General features: G+C 39.7%; 1 protein-coding gene across 2 annotated transcripts in view; it reads right to left on the reverse strand.

The window, feature by feature from the left end:
• b3glcta (beta 3-glucosyltransferase a) overlaps positions 1-17,411 on the reverse strand; it is a 48,793-nt gene that overhangs the window by 10,226 nt on the left and 21,156 nt on the right. Inside the window, exons 4-11 of one of the 2 annotated variants that reach the window (XM_086079969.1) lie at positions 9,565-9,674; positions 7,402-7,478; positions 5,595-5,706; positions 3,916-4,052; positions 3,786-3,849; positions 2,481-2,612; positions 1,632-1,701; positions 1,271-1,384 (exon numbers count right to left, since the gene is read on the reverse strand). In XM_086079969.1, the coding sequence (XP_085936095.1) occupies positions 1,271-1,384; positions 1,632-1,701; positions 2,481-2,612; positions 3,786-3,849; positions 3,916-4,052; positions 5,595-5,706; positions 7,402-7,478; positions 9,565-9,674 (816 nt within the window). The remainder of the gene's footprint in view (positions 1-1,270; positions 1,385-1,631; positions 1,702-2,480; positions 2,613-3,785; positions 3,850-3,915; positions 4,053-5,594; positions 5,707-7,401; positions 7,479-9,564; positions 9,675-17,411) is intronic. The other variant, XM_086079970.1, reaches the window with a different exon arrangement.

Below are 17,411 nucleotides of genomic sequence, written 5' to 3' on the forward strand. Positions count from 1 at the left end.
AGAGAGAGAGAGAGAGAGAGAGAGACAGAGAGAGAGAGAGAGAGAGAGAGAGAGAGAGAGAGAAAGTTCCGAGAACACTGTGAGACCTCGTGTGCATCCTTTCACAGCGACTTTACCCGAGTGACTCAGCAAAAATGGGACCTTCCGGACAAGTTGACTCAGGAAAGAACACAAAAAGTGGTGCCAGAGGCCTCCAGAGGAGACGCAACTCTCACCTTGACCAAGCGTAATGTTCTGAAGGTGATTCCTCTGAATTAGTAAAAACAACTGCAGGCGACATGAAATTACACGCATGAAATATTCATCCAGTTGTGATGTTAAATTTCTAACACCTATCCATCCATCCTCGTCGCACCAATCAGTGTTTTACGATAGGAAGGTGAGTGAAAGGATGGATGAATGAATGGATGAATGAATAAATGAATAAATAATTGAGACTGTTAAATTTCCCGGGGGGGCATTCGCAGCCCATCGTCCGTTTTTAGTGGCCAATGGCAAAAACGAGAATTAACAAGTGTCGAAGCCTGTGCCATTTGCCTGCATTGTAAAAGAAAACACACGATTATTGTTGCACTTCCCTAAAAAAAAAAAAAAAAAATCAAACTCCTAAAAAGAAAACTTTCCAAAAGCAAAAAGTGCAGCATCAATAGCTTATATTGATGCTGCACTTCCCCCCCAAAAAATAAAAAATAAAATAAAGAAATCCCTAAAAAGAAATTCCAAAATTCAAAATAAGCAATTGATGCTGGACTTCCCTAAAAAGAAAAAAAAAGAAAATTCCTAAAAACATTCTAATAATAACTTTCCAAAATGCTCAATAAGCTATTTTAATGTTACACCTTCCTGAAAAGAAAACGCATTAATGTTGTTCCTTTCTAAAAAATTAAAACAATCAATTAATTATACTTTGTACTAAAAAATAAAACTAATTATTTATGTTTTACTTTCCGAAAAATAAAATATTTTAATGATGTTATCAAATTTTGACTTCATTGCATACATTATTTTGTCTTTTGAGAATATTTTATTTATTAAAGAATTTAGGGAGTGATGCATGAATGTCAGTGGGGGTAAAAAATAGATGCAACTCAAATTAATCTTAATTCAAATTCTGATTGTTTAGCCTTGGAGGAGGTCTTTGGTTTCCTGCCGTTGACTGCATTTGTTACCGCAATGAGATTGCACGTCTCAGTCTGAAGGTGAGGAATCGAACCCTTTTTCCATTTAATCTGCGTGACCCCGAAAATGTCACGGCTGCCGCCGCACTCACCTCGCTCCGTGTTGGCGACCCCCAAATCAACGGTGGGTATTGCAGCGTCGGCGTGGTCGCTGTAGTACTCCAGATGGTCGGCGTCTCTCTCCCAAGTCTTCTTGATGACGGGAACTGCATTTCATTTGGCGAGAACGCGTTCATAAATAACGACTACTCAAAAATGACAGGGGGAAAAATGTATGACATTAAGAGCAGAATGGAAGCAAAAATGATTTGACATTTGCAGCTGGGAAAATAAAACCTCTTACCACAGTGCCAATCAAACTTTATTAGCTTCTTAAAACCAAAACTTGTAAAAAAGAAAAAAAGAAAAGAGCAAACCTTGACTATTTAGAAGGACACGACAAAAGACACTCACCTCTTTCACTGTGGAACTTCTTGCACGTTTTCACGGCAACAAAGACGTTGTCCTTATTTACCGGCTCGCCCTTTTTGGGAAAAAAAGGACAAAGAGGAGAAGTTTGGCCTTGGTTGTTTTTTTTACTTGAAAATGCCATTGACTTTTCTGTTTGAATTGTGTTGCGCAAACGTCCAATCAAAATTAAAAGTAGGCATCAATGTTGCACTTCTGGAGAAGAAAAACAAGCTTTTGATGTTACACGTTCCTCAAAAGAAATCAAATTATTTAGGAGACTTTCCAAAAAAGAAAACATACTGTGACATTACATTGCTCTTTACACATTAAAAAAAATCTTAAACTAACTTGATCAACTTCAAAACTATTGATGTTAGTTTCCTAAAAATTACGCAATTAATATTGCAACTTTCCAAAAAGAAAATAAGATACTGAAATTGAACATTACTAGAAAGAAAAACTTTTTGATGGTGCACTTTCCTATAAAGAAAATATATCATAGATTTACTTTTGTAATAAAAACTATTGACGTTACAGTGTCCTACATCAAACAAATGCAAACTACTGATGTTCCAGTTTCCCAAAAAGAAAACTGCACTGCCCTAGAAAAAGTTTTTTTTTTTTTTAAATGAAGAATTATCCTTCAACTTAAAACGAACGGATTGCCACGTAAAGCTCAAAGTTCACTTTTTCCTGCATTGGCTTGTCAAAGAAGCAGGAGCGCCCGCACTAAACGGTGCTCTCCTAACAAGCTCATGCACCGGAGTCAAGTTGAGTGATAATAGCAAAGCTGACGTTTTTTGCTCGTGTTACTGGAAGAGAGCAAAAAAGCCTCAAAGGCGCAAAACTCACACAGTGCGGAGGTTCGGGGTTGAGCGCGGTGGCGCACAGCCGGGCCCGTGGGGAGCCCTCGGGGTCCGTGCACAGCTCGGGCACGGCGGTCAGATGAGGGCCTTTGCCGTTGTCCCAAATGTACAAGGCCACCTTGTCAGAAATCACACGCGTGACAAAGACGTGCCGGAGATTTAGCGGAATGACTCGAGATTCGGGCTGAATGATCGTGGAAAAATGACCTCATTGTCATTTTTTCACTCCATATTGCGATTGCAATTCAATATATTCGATCAGTTTTTCAAGGTCTTCTTGTCAAGCATTTGAAATGATAAACAAAAGTATCATTTTGGGAAATTCAAATCGTTTTATGACAAAACTTTCCCCATGAATACGGGTTTGTTTTGCCGCCCATGAGATTTTCATGGCAATATTTATTTTCCAGTTCACTCAATAATGTACAATTATACAATTTTTTTTTCACAATACAATGAAATGTGTACATTTTTGTTGTTGCTGAGTTTTGTGCTTGAGTTTTTTTGGTGTTATCAGCAAAATGTTTCTTCAATGAAATGGTTAAAAAAAATTGATTCAATTGAGATCATCTAGATATTTATTTTTCTGTATTTAGTATTTTTGGTGGTAAAGTTCTGTAATAAAAACGATACATATTTCCCCAAATAATATACGACATTAAAGCTTGAACTCAGAAAAAGATCAACGAGCGTGGCAAAAAAGGCAAAGAAAAAAAGTTCAGCAAAGAGAAAAAAAGTTTCTAACTCAACTCAAGTGACATAAATGGGGAGGTGCGTTCCCGCAAAAACTGTTGAATTCATCTTTTTTTTTAAATCTATTTTATTGTTTTAAGTTATGACTGCACATTTTTATACAGTAACATGCTAAGGAATTTAGGTTGTTGAATGTGTTTTTTGGTGGGGCTGGAATGGATTAATGGCATTCCCATTCATTTCAATGGGTAAAGTTGATTTGAGATGCAAGTGATTTGAGTTGTGAGCAAGGCCATTAACTAATTTGCTCCCAAAAACGCATGTATATGTTTTTTACGTTTTTTTTTAAATGCTCGAGCATACAGAAGGCTTTGATGCAGCCTCAGAAGTAAAGAGAATGCGTGAAGCAATGGTAGTTATTACAAAAACGGCCAGCAGGTGGCAGCAGAGTATAAGAGCTCAACCAGGGCCTTGTTGCAAAAAGCTATTTCCCCCACAGTTTTGTGAATAATTATGACATTTCGCTATATTCTAATAGTAATTGCTGCAAAACGGAAACAGAATTATTAGTAATCAGAAGAACTACAACTGGACACACCTCGTGTTTCAGGTCGATGGTGAAGTCCGATTTAAGTGGCTCCTGTTGGACTTTGTTGGCGAGCCTATAAAAAAAAAAAAAAAAGTTAAATGTTAATGTTCAAACAAGATTTGGACCTGAGCTCACTGACCGGACCACCAGAGGGATGCTTAAGGCCCACGCGGCGGAGAAGTCGGGGTATTTAAAGATGGAGGGGTTCTCGGCAAAGGCGTAATGATGGATGATGGTCGACTCAATGTCATGGAGCGGCTTCCCGAGGAACCAGTCCTGATGAAAAGTAGGAGAAATGAAGTCCAATATGACCCCCATCGTTGTTTGACCGAGCTGAAACTTGATGGCTTTTGATAAAGTGACCCAAAATACATCAAAATGAGAATATTTCTTTCGTATTACGTTTGTGTACACTGAGGCAGACGCGGGCAAAATCCTGAGAACTGTGTGTGTAACTAACAGTCCCTTTCAATACAGTTGAAAATAATAATAATAATAATAATAATCATTGTGATTTTGTTGCTTCATCTTCTGCTTTGCTTGTTTTTCACCCACTGACATCTGTAACTAGTATACGTTTTCCTCAGAGTTTCACAATTGCTCGTTTATCCACTAGGGCTAGGTTGAAAAAAAATCAATAAAAAAAAAATATATTAAAAAAAAATCGAATAATCGATATCCTTTTTGATGGATCGGTTATTTTAACATCTCTTTTTTTCCCCATAAATTCATTAGAAATTTGAATTTTCTTTTTTGTATTTGACTGTTTTTCTTCAAATTGTATTTTGTATTTGCTTCCATTTATGAAAGACCTGACTTATTGCACTGTAAGACCGTTCAGAATCTTTATTTACAATTATTGAATTACTATTATGCAAATATTTTCATCTCATCCTTGCTGATGTAACACTTAAGTGATTATAACGTGTTACTTTCCTTAATAAACCAAATCATTTAACCAGTTACTGCCTCCGCAAAATAGAATTTGGATTTTGTGGAGTTTTTAATCATGTCCTTGATCTTTAAGGAGAATTGATGTTCCATAATTATTCAATAACGATTGAATTGAAGCGGACTGAATCAAATCAGGAAAAATCCAAATTGAATCGACCTTAACTCTCGTGAATCTAAATCGAATCAATCAGGGAAATTTGAATCGATACCCAGCCCTATTATCCACCAAAGTCAGCCATCTAGTTTTCACATTTCAAAGTAAAAGTAAGCTAAAACTTACATCAAGCACCCCAAAATCAGCTTAAACATTCAGCGCTATTCATGGAACTCGAGACGGCAGTTTTGAACATACCAAGTATTGGAGGTGTAAATAACTTGAAAACCAAAGAGCTATGAAAGTCGAGAAGACGGAAAATCAATCAGATTATTTGCTTTTATATGACATTTAATACAACAATTTCCCATCTTCAGGATCAGCGTCACAATTGCCACGTTAGTTTTTCACCCATCGACAAGTTACAGTATAAATGTCGTCTTCACTGGCCAAACCCAAATGCAAAACTGAGCGTAGACATTAGAGGCACAACGCGAAACTTTTCTGAGGATCAACATTTGACCCACATTGCCAGAAAAAAAAAAAAAGAAAAAGAAAAGGAAAAGAAAAAAACGCCAGCCAGGAGACTTTTTAATTAGCACGGCGGCGGAGACGTGACTGACACGTCTGTTGCCTGTCACGGCGAGCCGAGCAGATGGCGGAGCTCTTAATTGAGCAGGCGCGCTTTGTACCTGACGATGGTTGCTTTTTTTTTTTGTGTGGAGGAAGGCAGAAGGAGCAAAAGGAAAAAGATGGAAGAGACGGCTCACTTTATTCTTGTCAAACTTTGCGAGCGCTGCGACGAGCCTCGCCGTCTTTACGCCGGTCTCCTCTTCCAGGAAGACGATCCACGAGGAATTCTTCCCGAAGGAGCGAGACAAACTGAGGACGCGGAAGTACATCGTTAAAAGCAAATTCTTTTTTTTCCCGGCATTTCATATTCCCTTTGGGCAGTTACAACAGCCTCATACTAATTTTTAAAATATGAGCCTCTAACAATTGCTTGCTTTATCACTTGGTGGTGGGAATAAAAAGCACAACAATGATAAAAGCGTTTTTAAAAAAAACTACAGATCTGATTGAAAAGTAGGACAGCGCACACCTCGTGGTTCGCACGTCTGCCTCACAGTCGAGTGGTTCTGAGTTTGAATCTCTTTGTTTGCGTGTTCTCCCAGTGGGTTCTCGCGCGGCGCCTTTGGCTTCATCTCGCATTCCGAAAACATGCGGCTTAGTCCATTGGTTTAAACGTTCGTCTCAATGTGCCCTGCAATTAACTCGCGTCCATTTCTGGGCAAGAGTCAGCTGGAGAGATTCCAATTCCTCTGACAAATTAGGACACGTGTTACGCAAATGGGATAGGCTGCGGAATCAACTGCGCTTTTGCAGATTTTCTACGAAACACTGCAGAAAATGTTGTGACCATTTCTATCATCAACTCTCACCCTGTTTGATTTTCAAGATCTATCAATTTTAACTTGATCGTTATGTTGATAACTGAGAAATAGGAAAACATGTCTGTTTTAATGGCCATGATTTTGTGTCAATACCTTTCGAATTGACAGTCAGATCAATCTTTAAAAAATGGTCATTTTACGGTCATTCTCTTTTGTTTATTTTTTTTCATTTCATTTTATTTTATTATTATTACTACATTATTATTTCATTTTTTGCGGTCATTCTCCTTGTATGTTTGTTTTTATTTTTGTCATTTAATTTTTTTATTTTTGCAAATTACTATTATTGTTATTTCCTTTTACATTCATTCTCCTTTGTTGCATCTTTATTTTTTTCATTTCATTTAATTATTATTATTATTATTTAATTTTACGGTTATTCTCCTTTGTTGTAAGTTTATTTGTATTTTTTCATTTAATTAGATATTTTATTGAATTTCTATTATTATTATTATTACTTCGTTTTACGGTTATTATCCTTTGTTGTAAGTTTATTTGTATTTTTTCATTAAATTTGATATTTTATTGAATTTCTATTATTATTATTATTACTTCGTTTTACGGTTATTATCCTTTGTTGTAAGTTTATTTGTATTTTTTCATTTAATTAGATATTTTATTGAATTTCTATTATTATTATTATTATTACTTCGTTTTACGGTTATTCTCCTTTGTTGTAAGTTTATTTGTATTTTTTCATTTAATTAGATATTTTATTGAATTTCTATTATTATTATTATTACTTCGTTTTACGGTCATTCTCCTCTGGTGTATGCGCTTCGTGTTTGTTTAAATGCCAGTTATTTGAATGTTTCTAATGACTCAAATCTATGGCAATTTCTGTCACCCATCAAACATTTCACATTATGTTAGCGTGAAGCTCGCGGACTTTCATGAGGCGGGATGACATTATTTGTTTGGCACTTTTCTCAAGAGCGAAAGAACAGGCAGGAAGAAATACTTTTATAAGTGTGTTTTAATAAGAGAGAGGTAAAACGATATGCGCAAAATATTGTCTCTCTTTTTTTTTGTCTTTCTTTCTGTAGTGTTTTTTTTTCCCGCCTATGGCAGGCGAGTGGTTCTATTTGGAATGTATCTAGTAAACAAGGTTGACTGTACTCACTAAGGCAGCAAGGGAAGGATGCTCCAGCCTCCCTCGTTGTCGGACAAAGTGTGAAGGAGCAAAACCGTAGGAGGTTTCTGGAAGAAAACAAATGTTGACGGTTCGATCAGCACCTGCCGACCAAAATACCCTGAAGCATTCTCTTGTCCAAGAAAATTAATCAGCAGCCCCGTTTCAAATGACGTCAAATCGTCATCGTACATTCATGTGAAAAATGTATGTCGTGTGTGTGTGTTTACTTTAATATGCGCATGAGAGTCCCTAAAAAGGACAATCAACTTGCATTCTGCTGTTAATTGTAGTGGACACAACTACCAACTCTCTTATATGCTTGAAACCCATACAGACACACAAGCAAAAATTAAATAGTCAAATATTTTCAGCATTTGTCCTCACAATTGACGACTGCAGGAAATCCAATAAAACAGCCCGGGTGCGAAAGGGGTTGCTTTGGGGAAAAAGGCTGGGAGTGAATGAGGTAATTAACAAACACGGAGCAGCAACAAATAAATACAGCATACAACACACACACAGGCGTGTATTCTCTCAGCCCGGCATGTTGCGCAACATCCTTCGACATATTCAAGGCATGCAACTCTAAATTCTGTTGCCACTATATAAAAATAAAATTGAATTTAGACTTAAATGTATCCTACAAAAACCCATAAAAACAATTTCTGCCATCGAGCAGATCTAGCAAAACGCCTCAAATAAGTTGGCTTCTCGTACTCGTAGTGCGAAAAGTGGCAAAAAAAACAAACTCGATCCAACGCTAACTTGAAAGCGCATGTCGGAACCAATTAGGACCGACACATGCCAGCTGCCATTACTTGTCATTATGGCAACGTCAGCACTGCCCGCGGAAACGTCGGGCAGCAGGATGATAATGATGATGATGAAGCAGATGATGCCAGCGTCAAAGCACAACAAATGTCTGCATTTCCTAAAGATGCAGATGGAATAAAAAAAATAAAAAAAACGCAGCAACGGGGAAAGGAAATGCTTTTGAATGCATATGGTAAACACATTACAAGCAACATGTTCTTCTACATACAAAAGTCAACGGGAAGCCGCATTTATTCCGTAATATCCGTATGTCCATCGTAACTCATTCACTCGCAGCCATTTTGACTGAAGCAACCCCCTTCGCTCCCAGCTGTTTTACTGGATTTTGACTGATTTTGCAAGGCCCACAGAATATTGTGTTCTATTGCTATAAAAAATATGGAACCTACCAAAAGAAAGATTAGAGTCTCTTCTTTCATCAGGAAAAAAAGTACACTTGTATCCGTTTCCATTTTGCAGCAATTAGCATTAGAATATAGCTAAGTTCTAAGTTCATTATTTACAAGTCTGTTTCAAACAGTGGGGGAAAGGGCTTTTTGCAACATGGCCCTGGTTGATCTCTTATACTCTGCTGCCACCTGCTGGCCGTTTTTTATAATAGCTTCCATTGCTTTAACCGTCCTCTTCAGATCAGAGGCTTCATCAAAGTCTTCTGTATGCTCTAACATAATTTCTTCTTTTTTTTTTTTACATTAAAAAAAACGTATAAATACATTTTTAAGACCACGGCAATATTTAAAATAGAACATTTTGGGGAGCAAATGAGTTAAGGACCGTGTGTTGTATTGTCCTCACCTGTAAGACAATGAACGGGCTCCCGTGTTTTGGAAAATCCCATTATTCTACTTGTGGTGTTTACCGGACTTGCCAAAACTAAATGTGAAGTTAATTGAATGAACTCTTTCTTCTAACGAGTGTATTTCTGTTTTAAAAGCATGTTGTCAAGAAGCAACGCGGTGGCCAGAAAAGCACATTTGGGACAGAACAATACACGTACGGTAATCATGATTAAGTTCAACGTCGCTGGGAAATGTGCGGTATTTTAAGAATTTGGAACGCAAAAAAGTTTAGTGACTGTATTGTAAGTTTTAAGTAAGTTTTTTTAAGGCTCAAATTCACCCGATTATTCAAGACAGCTACCCTTTTTGTGGCATCATCATATGTGGACATATTAGATGCAAATCCTCAACGAATAGTTGGGCTTTACCGTAACCATAGATCATTTCAAAAAGTCACCAGACGTCTGAAAATCACAATGTCTTGAATCGTTGGTTCGCGTTGAGTTTTTGCGACGTGACCGCCGGTGTTGAATCTTACCTCTGACCCAGCGTGCGCCTGTTGCAGCAAATCCTCTCGCCGTTTCTCCGCCCGCCTGGCATGGAAGGAGTTGCGCTGACTCCGGATGACAAACGCAACTTCCTGAAGATCTGCCAAACACAAAAGTAGTGATAGACCGATATGTTTTTTTTCTTTTCCAAGGCCGATATCGATACCGATTATAAGTAGTCGAGGGGGCCGATAACCGATATTTCAAGCCAATATTCATTTGCAGCAAAAGAGAAAATATTAGATTATATCCAGGGTTATTAGCATGTGTTAAGCTAAATTAAAAACTAAGCAAGTGACTAGATCCCTTAAGTTGTAAATTAAGTTTTCTAAAATGTCAACATAATTTCTTAATTTATTATTATTATTATTATTTAAATTGTAGGGGGTTCCTATTTTTGGGAAATTTAAATAGATCCATAAATGAAAAGTTCCCAGCATTTCACTGAGCAACACATTTATGCGAATGTAGCTAATTTGAGGTTTTCGTTAGGATGTGTAAAACGTTTCAAAAGGTCTTCACATTGAAAAAATGATTTTCAATTCCTAATGAAGATGGGGGGGGGGGGGGGGGGGTTGACTTCCGCTCATCTCGGTTGCCCGCCCAGCAATAATAAGAACGGCATTAAGAGCTCAATTAGGTGGGAGAAGCCATAAATGTCACGGCCCACTCAGTCACTGAATGAAAAATGTGCATTCCTGCAAAGTACCCTAACAACCAAACAGCATCTTTGGAAATGGGACTGAGCAACATGGCTGCTTGCACACAATGGCAGTCCGGTTGTCGGAATGTCAAGGCTATGCGTGGCATGTTAAAGCGATGCCAGGCATATTAAAGCCATGCACTGCTTGACAATCACGCGCTAAAGGTCACGAGTGGCATATTAAGGTTACGTGAGGCTAATTAAAGCTCATCTCTTCAAACAATCACTTGAAGTTACGTGTGGTATAACAATCATGCCCTCGGGTGGTCAAAAAATGTATTCAAAGCTACTTTGTACATATGGCATGACCGTCACATGCTTGTGCTGTCAAAACAATCATCCCCAAAGTACGTGTGTCATAACAATCAGACACTCGTCAAAGCACCCGAAACTGCGACTCAGGATGAGTCTTGGCATTGTTTTAGCATTTTATTGTGTCTGCTGTATTTTGTGTTATTGATATTTATTTTATTTATGACTCATTTCCCTCCATGTACAGCACTTTGTATGCAGCGATGGTTGTTTTAAATTACTTTATAAATAATTGAGCTGAGTCGTCAAACCAATCCCAACCGCTACATGTGGCATCATGCGCACAATTGCTTGCAAAAGCTATGCATGGCATAACAATCGCAAACCCACGTAGTCAAAATAAACATCAAATGCTACATGTGGCAAAACACACACACAGACACACACACTTGTGTCGTCAAAACAATAACTCTCCGACGCTGTGTGGCGTAAGAATCACACGTTTTGTGTAATCAACACAAACATTCTTAGATCAATATGTGGACTAACAATCACACGCTTACTGTTACCTGTGCCTTATTAAGGTTATGAAAAAAACCAAGCCTATTTTCACAAAGTAAGGACTTGAAAGTACAACTATTCAAATTCAAACATAGAAAGTGAAAGTACCAAGTCATCATTAACTAATTTGCTCCATTTCCAAAAACGTATAAAAACATTGTAATCCAAATATTGCCATGCTCCCAAAGACATATTTATATGTTTTTTATGGGGTTTTTTTTTTTTAATGCAAGAGCATACAGAAGGCTTTGATGCAGCCTCTCAACTGAAGAGAATGCTTGAATCAATGGTAGTTATTACAAAAAACGGCCAGCAGGTGGCAGCAGAGTATAAGAGATCAACCGGGGTCATGCTGCAACAAGCTTTAAACAGACTTGCGAATAATGATGAAACTTAGCTATATTCTAATGCTAATTGCTGCAAAACGGAAACAGATACAAATGTACTTTTTTTTTCTTTCTTTTGGTAGGTTCCATGTTTTTATAACAAAATAACATAATATTCCGTGGGCCTTGCAAAATCAGTCAAAATCCAGTAAAACAGCTGGGAGTGAAGGGGGTTGCTTCAGTGAAAATGGCTGTGATTCAATACCGAAGTTAAATACCGAAGTATATTAAATTCCTAAAAAAAATCTATCTAAATACAAAGTAAAGCAGTATTGGAAATGGTGCTCTTCCCTCCAACCTCCCGTGCTGTAAATCCCCCTGAAAATAATCCACCGTGCAATACTGTATGCATGTAATCGCTTTTTTAGATGAAGTCACTTAAAAAAACTAAAAGTACACAGCCCAGAGACATGACACAATTTTGTCCCTTTTGCGCAGTTTGGTTGGTACAAGGCCGAGCGATAGCCGGGGGGTGGGGTGGGGGTGGGGGGGCTTTACGTTTGTTTGTGCATCCAATATCATCCGTCACTGAGGGCTGTCACGATTGCAGACCTTTAAATGGATGTCACATGAAGACGAATGGCGGGGCAAGCTCGCCGGTTAATGACGGGCCTGCGATACAGAGCTGCGGCGCACTCGCCTGAGAGGCGAATGTCATCACCACCGAGAAGAGTTCCAGATTATATCACAGGGAACACATTTCCTTTTTATTCAGTGGCGCAGAGATTGATGTGTTTCTGCTTCCTGCCAGAAATGGAAAATTACAAAAGCCTGTAACTCAGATTTTGTCTTTTAAATGGGGATGGAAACTGTGACCAGTAGTAACAAAACGCCATAGTAACATAGGGCTGGGTTTTAAAAAAACAATTGAATCATCATTGAATAATCGTTATTGAATCGATTTTCCTTTTTGAGCCGACATCGATTCATAAAACTATGAATCGATTATTTTAATCTCTTTTTTCCCATAAATTCATAAAAAAATAGAATTTTAAAGGCAATTTTTTTTTGGTATCATTATGACATCACAAATATGCGACACTACCATAGGAGAGGGGAGGGGTTGAGGAGTTGGGCACAACTTGAGTCACAAACACAACAGACGGACCAACGTCTGTTTTTTCTGTTTGACGTCAAATTGGTCAATAATTGCCGATAATTATCGGCTACCGATATTATCGTGCATCCCTACTTGCCACTCACGACAAAAACCCAATTGATCCCCCAGATTTACAAAATCCCCCAACGAGGAGTCAGGACCACACGTCCGAGCTTAGACAGCAAATCCCCCCCCCCCACCTCCAAAAGTCCTCCAGCTGAGCTCGCTAAATGGCCGACTTTGCGCACGTTTCCAGAAAGCCCGGATTGGCAGCCGAATCAGATAAAGCATTTCCCAATCCCTCGTGGTGTAGATAAAATTGTGCTCTGTGGCGAGGGGCATAAAAGGGAAAAAAAAAAGAGAGAAACTAATTAAGACTGAACGTGCAGGCTTCGACTCAATACTAATGGCTTTCGATTCATCATCAAACTGCAGCAAAAAGAAAAAAAATAGAGAACATTCTGGTGAGTGTCCTTCCTTCACCTCCTTCCATTATGTCCTTCTCCTTTCAGGTGAAAATCAGCGGCTGGCCACCCATGAGCGGCCATGACGGACGGCGAACGTGCGATCAATACATCGAGCTGAATGCGGCCGGCTTTGGCTGTCAGACGTGACCAAATGGGTTAGCTGCGAAAGAAATGACCTCGCTGGCCAGAAAATAGTCTGCGCGGGGGGGGGGCGGGGTTCCGGTTAGGAATTTAGGTTTTCAATGGAGGCTTTCAAGTCGGGATCAAAGGTGGAAAATCCAGGTCCGGAAAGTAAAAACCCTGCCAACAGTTTGGCTTTAGCCCCAGATGCTAGCGCTCTAGCTAGCTCCCCGGGTGCTTGTTTACCTGCTAGCTCGTGATGAGTTATTAACATTGTTTTTCAGTTTCAATTTATATTTTAGCCGTTTTGGATTTAGTTATAGTAGTATGGCTCAATGAATAGTATTGTATTTTTATCTGTCTCTTTCGCCTGAGAAGAAAAGGGGCAACAAGTTCTTCCACTGCTATCTTGAAGGGAGTTTAGTCTAGTACCGGTCTCAGCCGGTCGGAAGAGGGGAGGCACAGGCTTTGTATTATTGTTTTTCTCTAATCTGATTTATACCTATGGGAACTTGCTGAGGGAGGAGAGAGGGATTTTCTTGTATTCACTGAGTTGTAAACAAATGTACTGTGGGCTGATGGGAGGAGACTTTTCGTATTCACCCACTTTTCAATAAATAATGATGTGCCGGAGAAGAGGACACACAATCTGAACAGACCACTGTTTGAGTGAGTTCAATTGTTGTCATCAAAAGCTTTTGATACCTTTGCAAAGGGACTTCTTCACCAGAATCTCACCATTCAGTTAATTGAACACGCAAAGAGTAGAATACAAATATTGTCTACTCTAACACTTGCTAGCTAGCTCGCTAGCACCTTGGGCTAAAGCCAAACTGCCGCAGGGTTTTTTTCTTTCTGGACCTGGATTTGCCATCTCTGGTTGGGATTGCAATTTGGGTTTAAGGGCAGGCTTTTTGGTTTCAAGCATGAGTTAGCGTCTCAAATGAGAGTTTAGAGACTCAACGTAGGGTTTCAAGACAGGATCGTGGTTTGAAATGAGGGTCTCAGGTCACCTTCCAACAAATGAAATGCCAAAAGGACTTCAAAGGGAATATCATTTTTGTCATAAAAGTATCCTGGAAGCTCCCTCAACTGCTTGGCTATTCCACCGAGGAAGTCAAGGAGGGGGAACTAACTTTGTGCTTCTCCTGTGGCCAACTTAGCCTGGAGGCCGGCGGTGATTAAAAGGATCAAGAGCGCTAAAGTGAAATATGTTACGCATTTGTAGATGTGTGTGCGTGTGTGCGTGCGTGTGTGTGTGCGTGTGTGTGTGTACATATGCTGCGAGTGAATGCGGAATGTCCTGCAGCCTGGTTAGCGCAAATCAATGGTGACACTTCCCGACAGCGGGAAGGCGAATGTTGTGGAGGACGGCGGAGGAGAGCGCCGCAACCCCTGGGCGCCGCTGTCAACTCTGTGGAGAGGTGTGCAGTGAAGGTGTGTGCGCGCGCAATAGGGGCGAGTCGCCATGATAAACACGCAGGACGGCAAGATCACACAAAAGTGTATATATATGCCAATCCCTCATATTTGGTCAATATTTATCATCTTTTCATGGGACAACACTGACAATTTTCAGGGTAAAGTAGGGCTGTGCCTAATGATTATTTCATTAATCTGTTGATTATTTCTTCAATTGATCCATGAATCGGATAAAAAAAAAAATGGGGGAATTGCTGTCTCTTTTTTTCCAAAAACAGGACGTTATTTTTTTTTAATCGGCGGTGCACAAACATATCATGATTCAATTAGTAATGTTCTCCCAGGGGAAGTAGCATGTTTTCAAAAGTTAAATACAACTTAAAGAATTGTTTTCTAAAGTAAATAAAGTATTCTAAAATTTCGAAATATCTTAAGTATTAAATTTTTACTTATCTTAGTTTTAATTTCGAACAAAAACAAAAGGTGGAGAGAGTTCTCAGGGTCAACAGCATCTCTGAAAATGTTTTTTTTTTTTGTAGTTCCCTGAAGTTAAAGCTGCAATATGGAGCTTTTTTCCCTAAAAACATCTTGACAGTAGCCTTTTTATTTGACCATTTATGACGGAAATGTCTTCTAATTAGTAGATTAACACCTTAGCTGTTCACAATGGGTCCTCCTGCAAGCCTCTGGCCAATAGTTTTCAGACTGGATTCGGGTTCGATTTTCCTGCGCCCTGTGTGCAGATGTGATGTAATGTGCACGGTGTGTATGGGAAGAAGTGTATGTGCAGTTTCATTTTTCATCAGCAGGTGGCAGTAGCAATTTGAAATGGAATATTCTACGTTCAGTCGCTTTAACACTTTGTTTTAAATGGATCTATTATCTGCTATATGATTCTTCTAAATGGCCGATGCCGATATACGGCAAAATAGAATATCGGCACCGATAATCGGCCCGGCCCGGAATCCCTAATGTCCAATCTGAGCCCAATTAGCCACGTTCCCTCTCATTTGTGTAACAAGGTCTCCATTGTGAATGTGGAGCTGGGTTCGATTTGATGTTATTCTCTCACTATTTCTTACTCTGATGGTTGCTACACTGTTCATGTCGAGTCCACACACTGCATCAAATCTGTCCGCATGGCTGTCATCCCAGAAGCAACAAGAAAAGCCAGCAAACATTTCGCTAAAAACAGGCAGATTTAAGAACATGGATTACTGCGGTCTGATGAGACCAATATCAACTTTTTCGCATTCAGATGGTGTCTAGCGTGCGTGTCGGCAACTCCATGAGGAGTACAAAGAAGCGTGTCTTTGCCTACAGTCAAGTACGGCGGCGGCCGTGTTACGATCTGGTGCGACCAGCACTTGTGAGCTACAATTCCTCGAGAGAGAACATTGAGCGGGATAATGTGGAGCAGCCATAAGGGGATGGCATAGCGAGTTCTATATCCCACCAGGAAGTGAAATTCCAGTGACAAAGGAGATATGACGAGTAAATAGTGCAAGTGGGGGCCATTAGACTGGAGTGAGAACAATGATGCTGTCAAGACTCCGGCACACGTCTTCATTGCGGGCCGTAATCGCACATGACAGAGAATGACACATTCTCATCTCCATACTCGGCAGATGCAATTCTCCTCCTGCCCGCCTCCTTCATCCCATCCGCCATCCGATTACCGTGCCGCGCAATCTGTGACACTCCACAGACTCTCATCCTTGGAGACAGAAGACACTAAAGTACAAGTACTGATTAAACTCTGCACTTAAGTTAACGTTAAGTTAAAAAAACATTGATACTCGTTTTGATGTTCCTTGACTCGACTTTTACGTTTAAAACATGTTCCGATTGCTTTGCTAATGTTGTGAACAGGCTAACAAAACAAAAAATCTGAATTGGCAAATGATAGCCATTTATTAATTATTATTATGCAGGGTTTTTCCTGTGTGCAAAATTCGGAGGCGGCCACCTCATTTGCTCGCCAGCTCAAGCCTGAGCCACTGATATCGCTCGACACAGCGCTCCACAGCTGTGTCGATTGAGCTCGGGTTTTAACTGCAGTTGCGCGAGTGGCTCGAGAATTAACAGTCGATCCACGAGCTCGGATCGGGAAGCCCAAAATTTAATACGGCCGCTGAGGGTTTTGATTTTGCCATTTGAAAAGAAGCTCCTGAAAGAAGAAGTGTTCGAGTGAGGCGCAGAGATGACATTTCCATTAATACAGACTTTTAATTGCCTTGCAGGAGATCAATGCGGTGGAATTATCTCCCGGAGATGTCAGCAGGTGGGGGGAAAAAATAGTAATTAAAAAAAGTCAAGTTTGTGCAACAGGAATTCGTACTGCAAAATGTTCTCATTGTGATTTTCTATTTTATCTTTGGCCCTTTAACGCAAAATTTAAGAACTTTCAGTTTTTGTTGATGATGGCGTCGCGAAATCCTGAACTCCCGGTCGCCTGCAGTTGGACTGAATTTCAGCTGATGGCTATTTATTGTTACCATGCTGCAAATTTCTGATGGCTAACATGCTTTGGGAGTACCGGGTACCGAGGCCCTTCGGTCCCTGTGTGACCGGTGTCAGGAGTTTGGTCCGCATTGCCGGCAGTAAGTCGGATTTGTTACCAGTGAGGGTTGGAATCCGCCAGGGCTGCCCTTTGTCACCAATTCTCTTCATATCTTTTATGGACAGAATTTCTAGGCGCAGCGTTGAGGGGCTCCAAGTTTGGTGGCCTCAGGATTGCATCACTGCTTTTTGTTGTTGTTGTTGTTGTTGCAACCAATAATACAAAGCGTGTGCCTGCTGTAGATTAGGCCCACACAAACAATAT

The sequence above is a fragment of the Leptonotus elevatus genome, chromosome 7 (genome assembly GCF_054856555.1).
Source record: "Leptonotus elevatus isolate MCC_2025b chromosome 7, RoL_Lele_1.0, whole genome shotgun sequence".
NCBI classification, from domain to species: domain Eukaryota; kingdom Metazoa; phylum Chordata; class Actinopteri; order Syngnathiformes; family Syngnathidae; genus Leptonotus; species Leptonotus elevatus.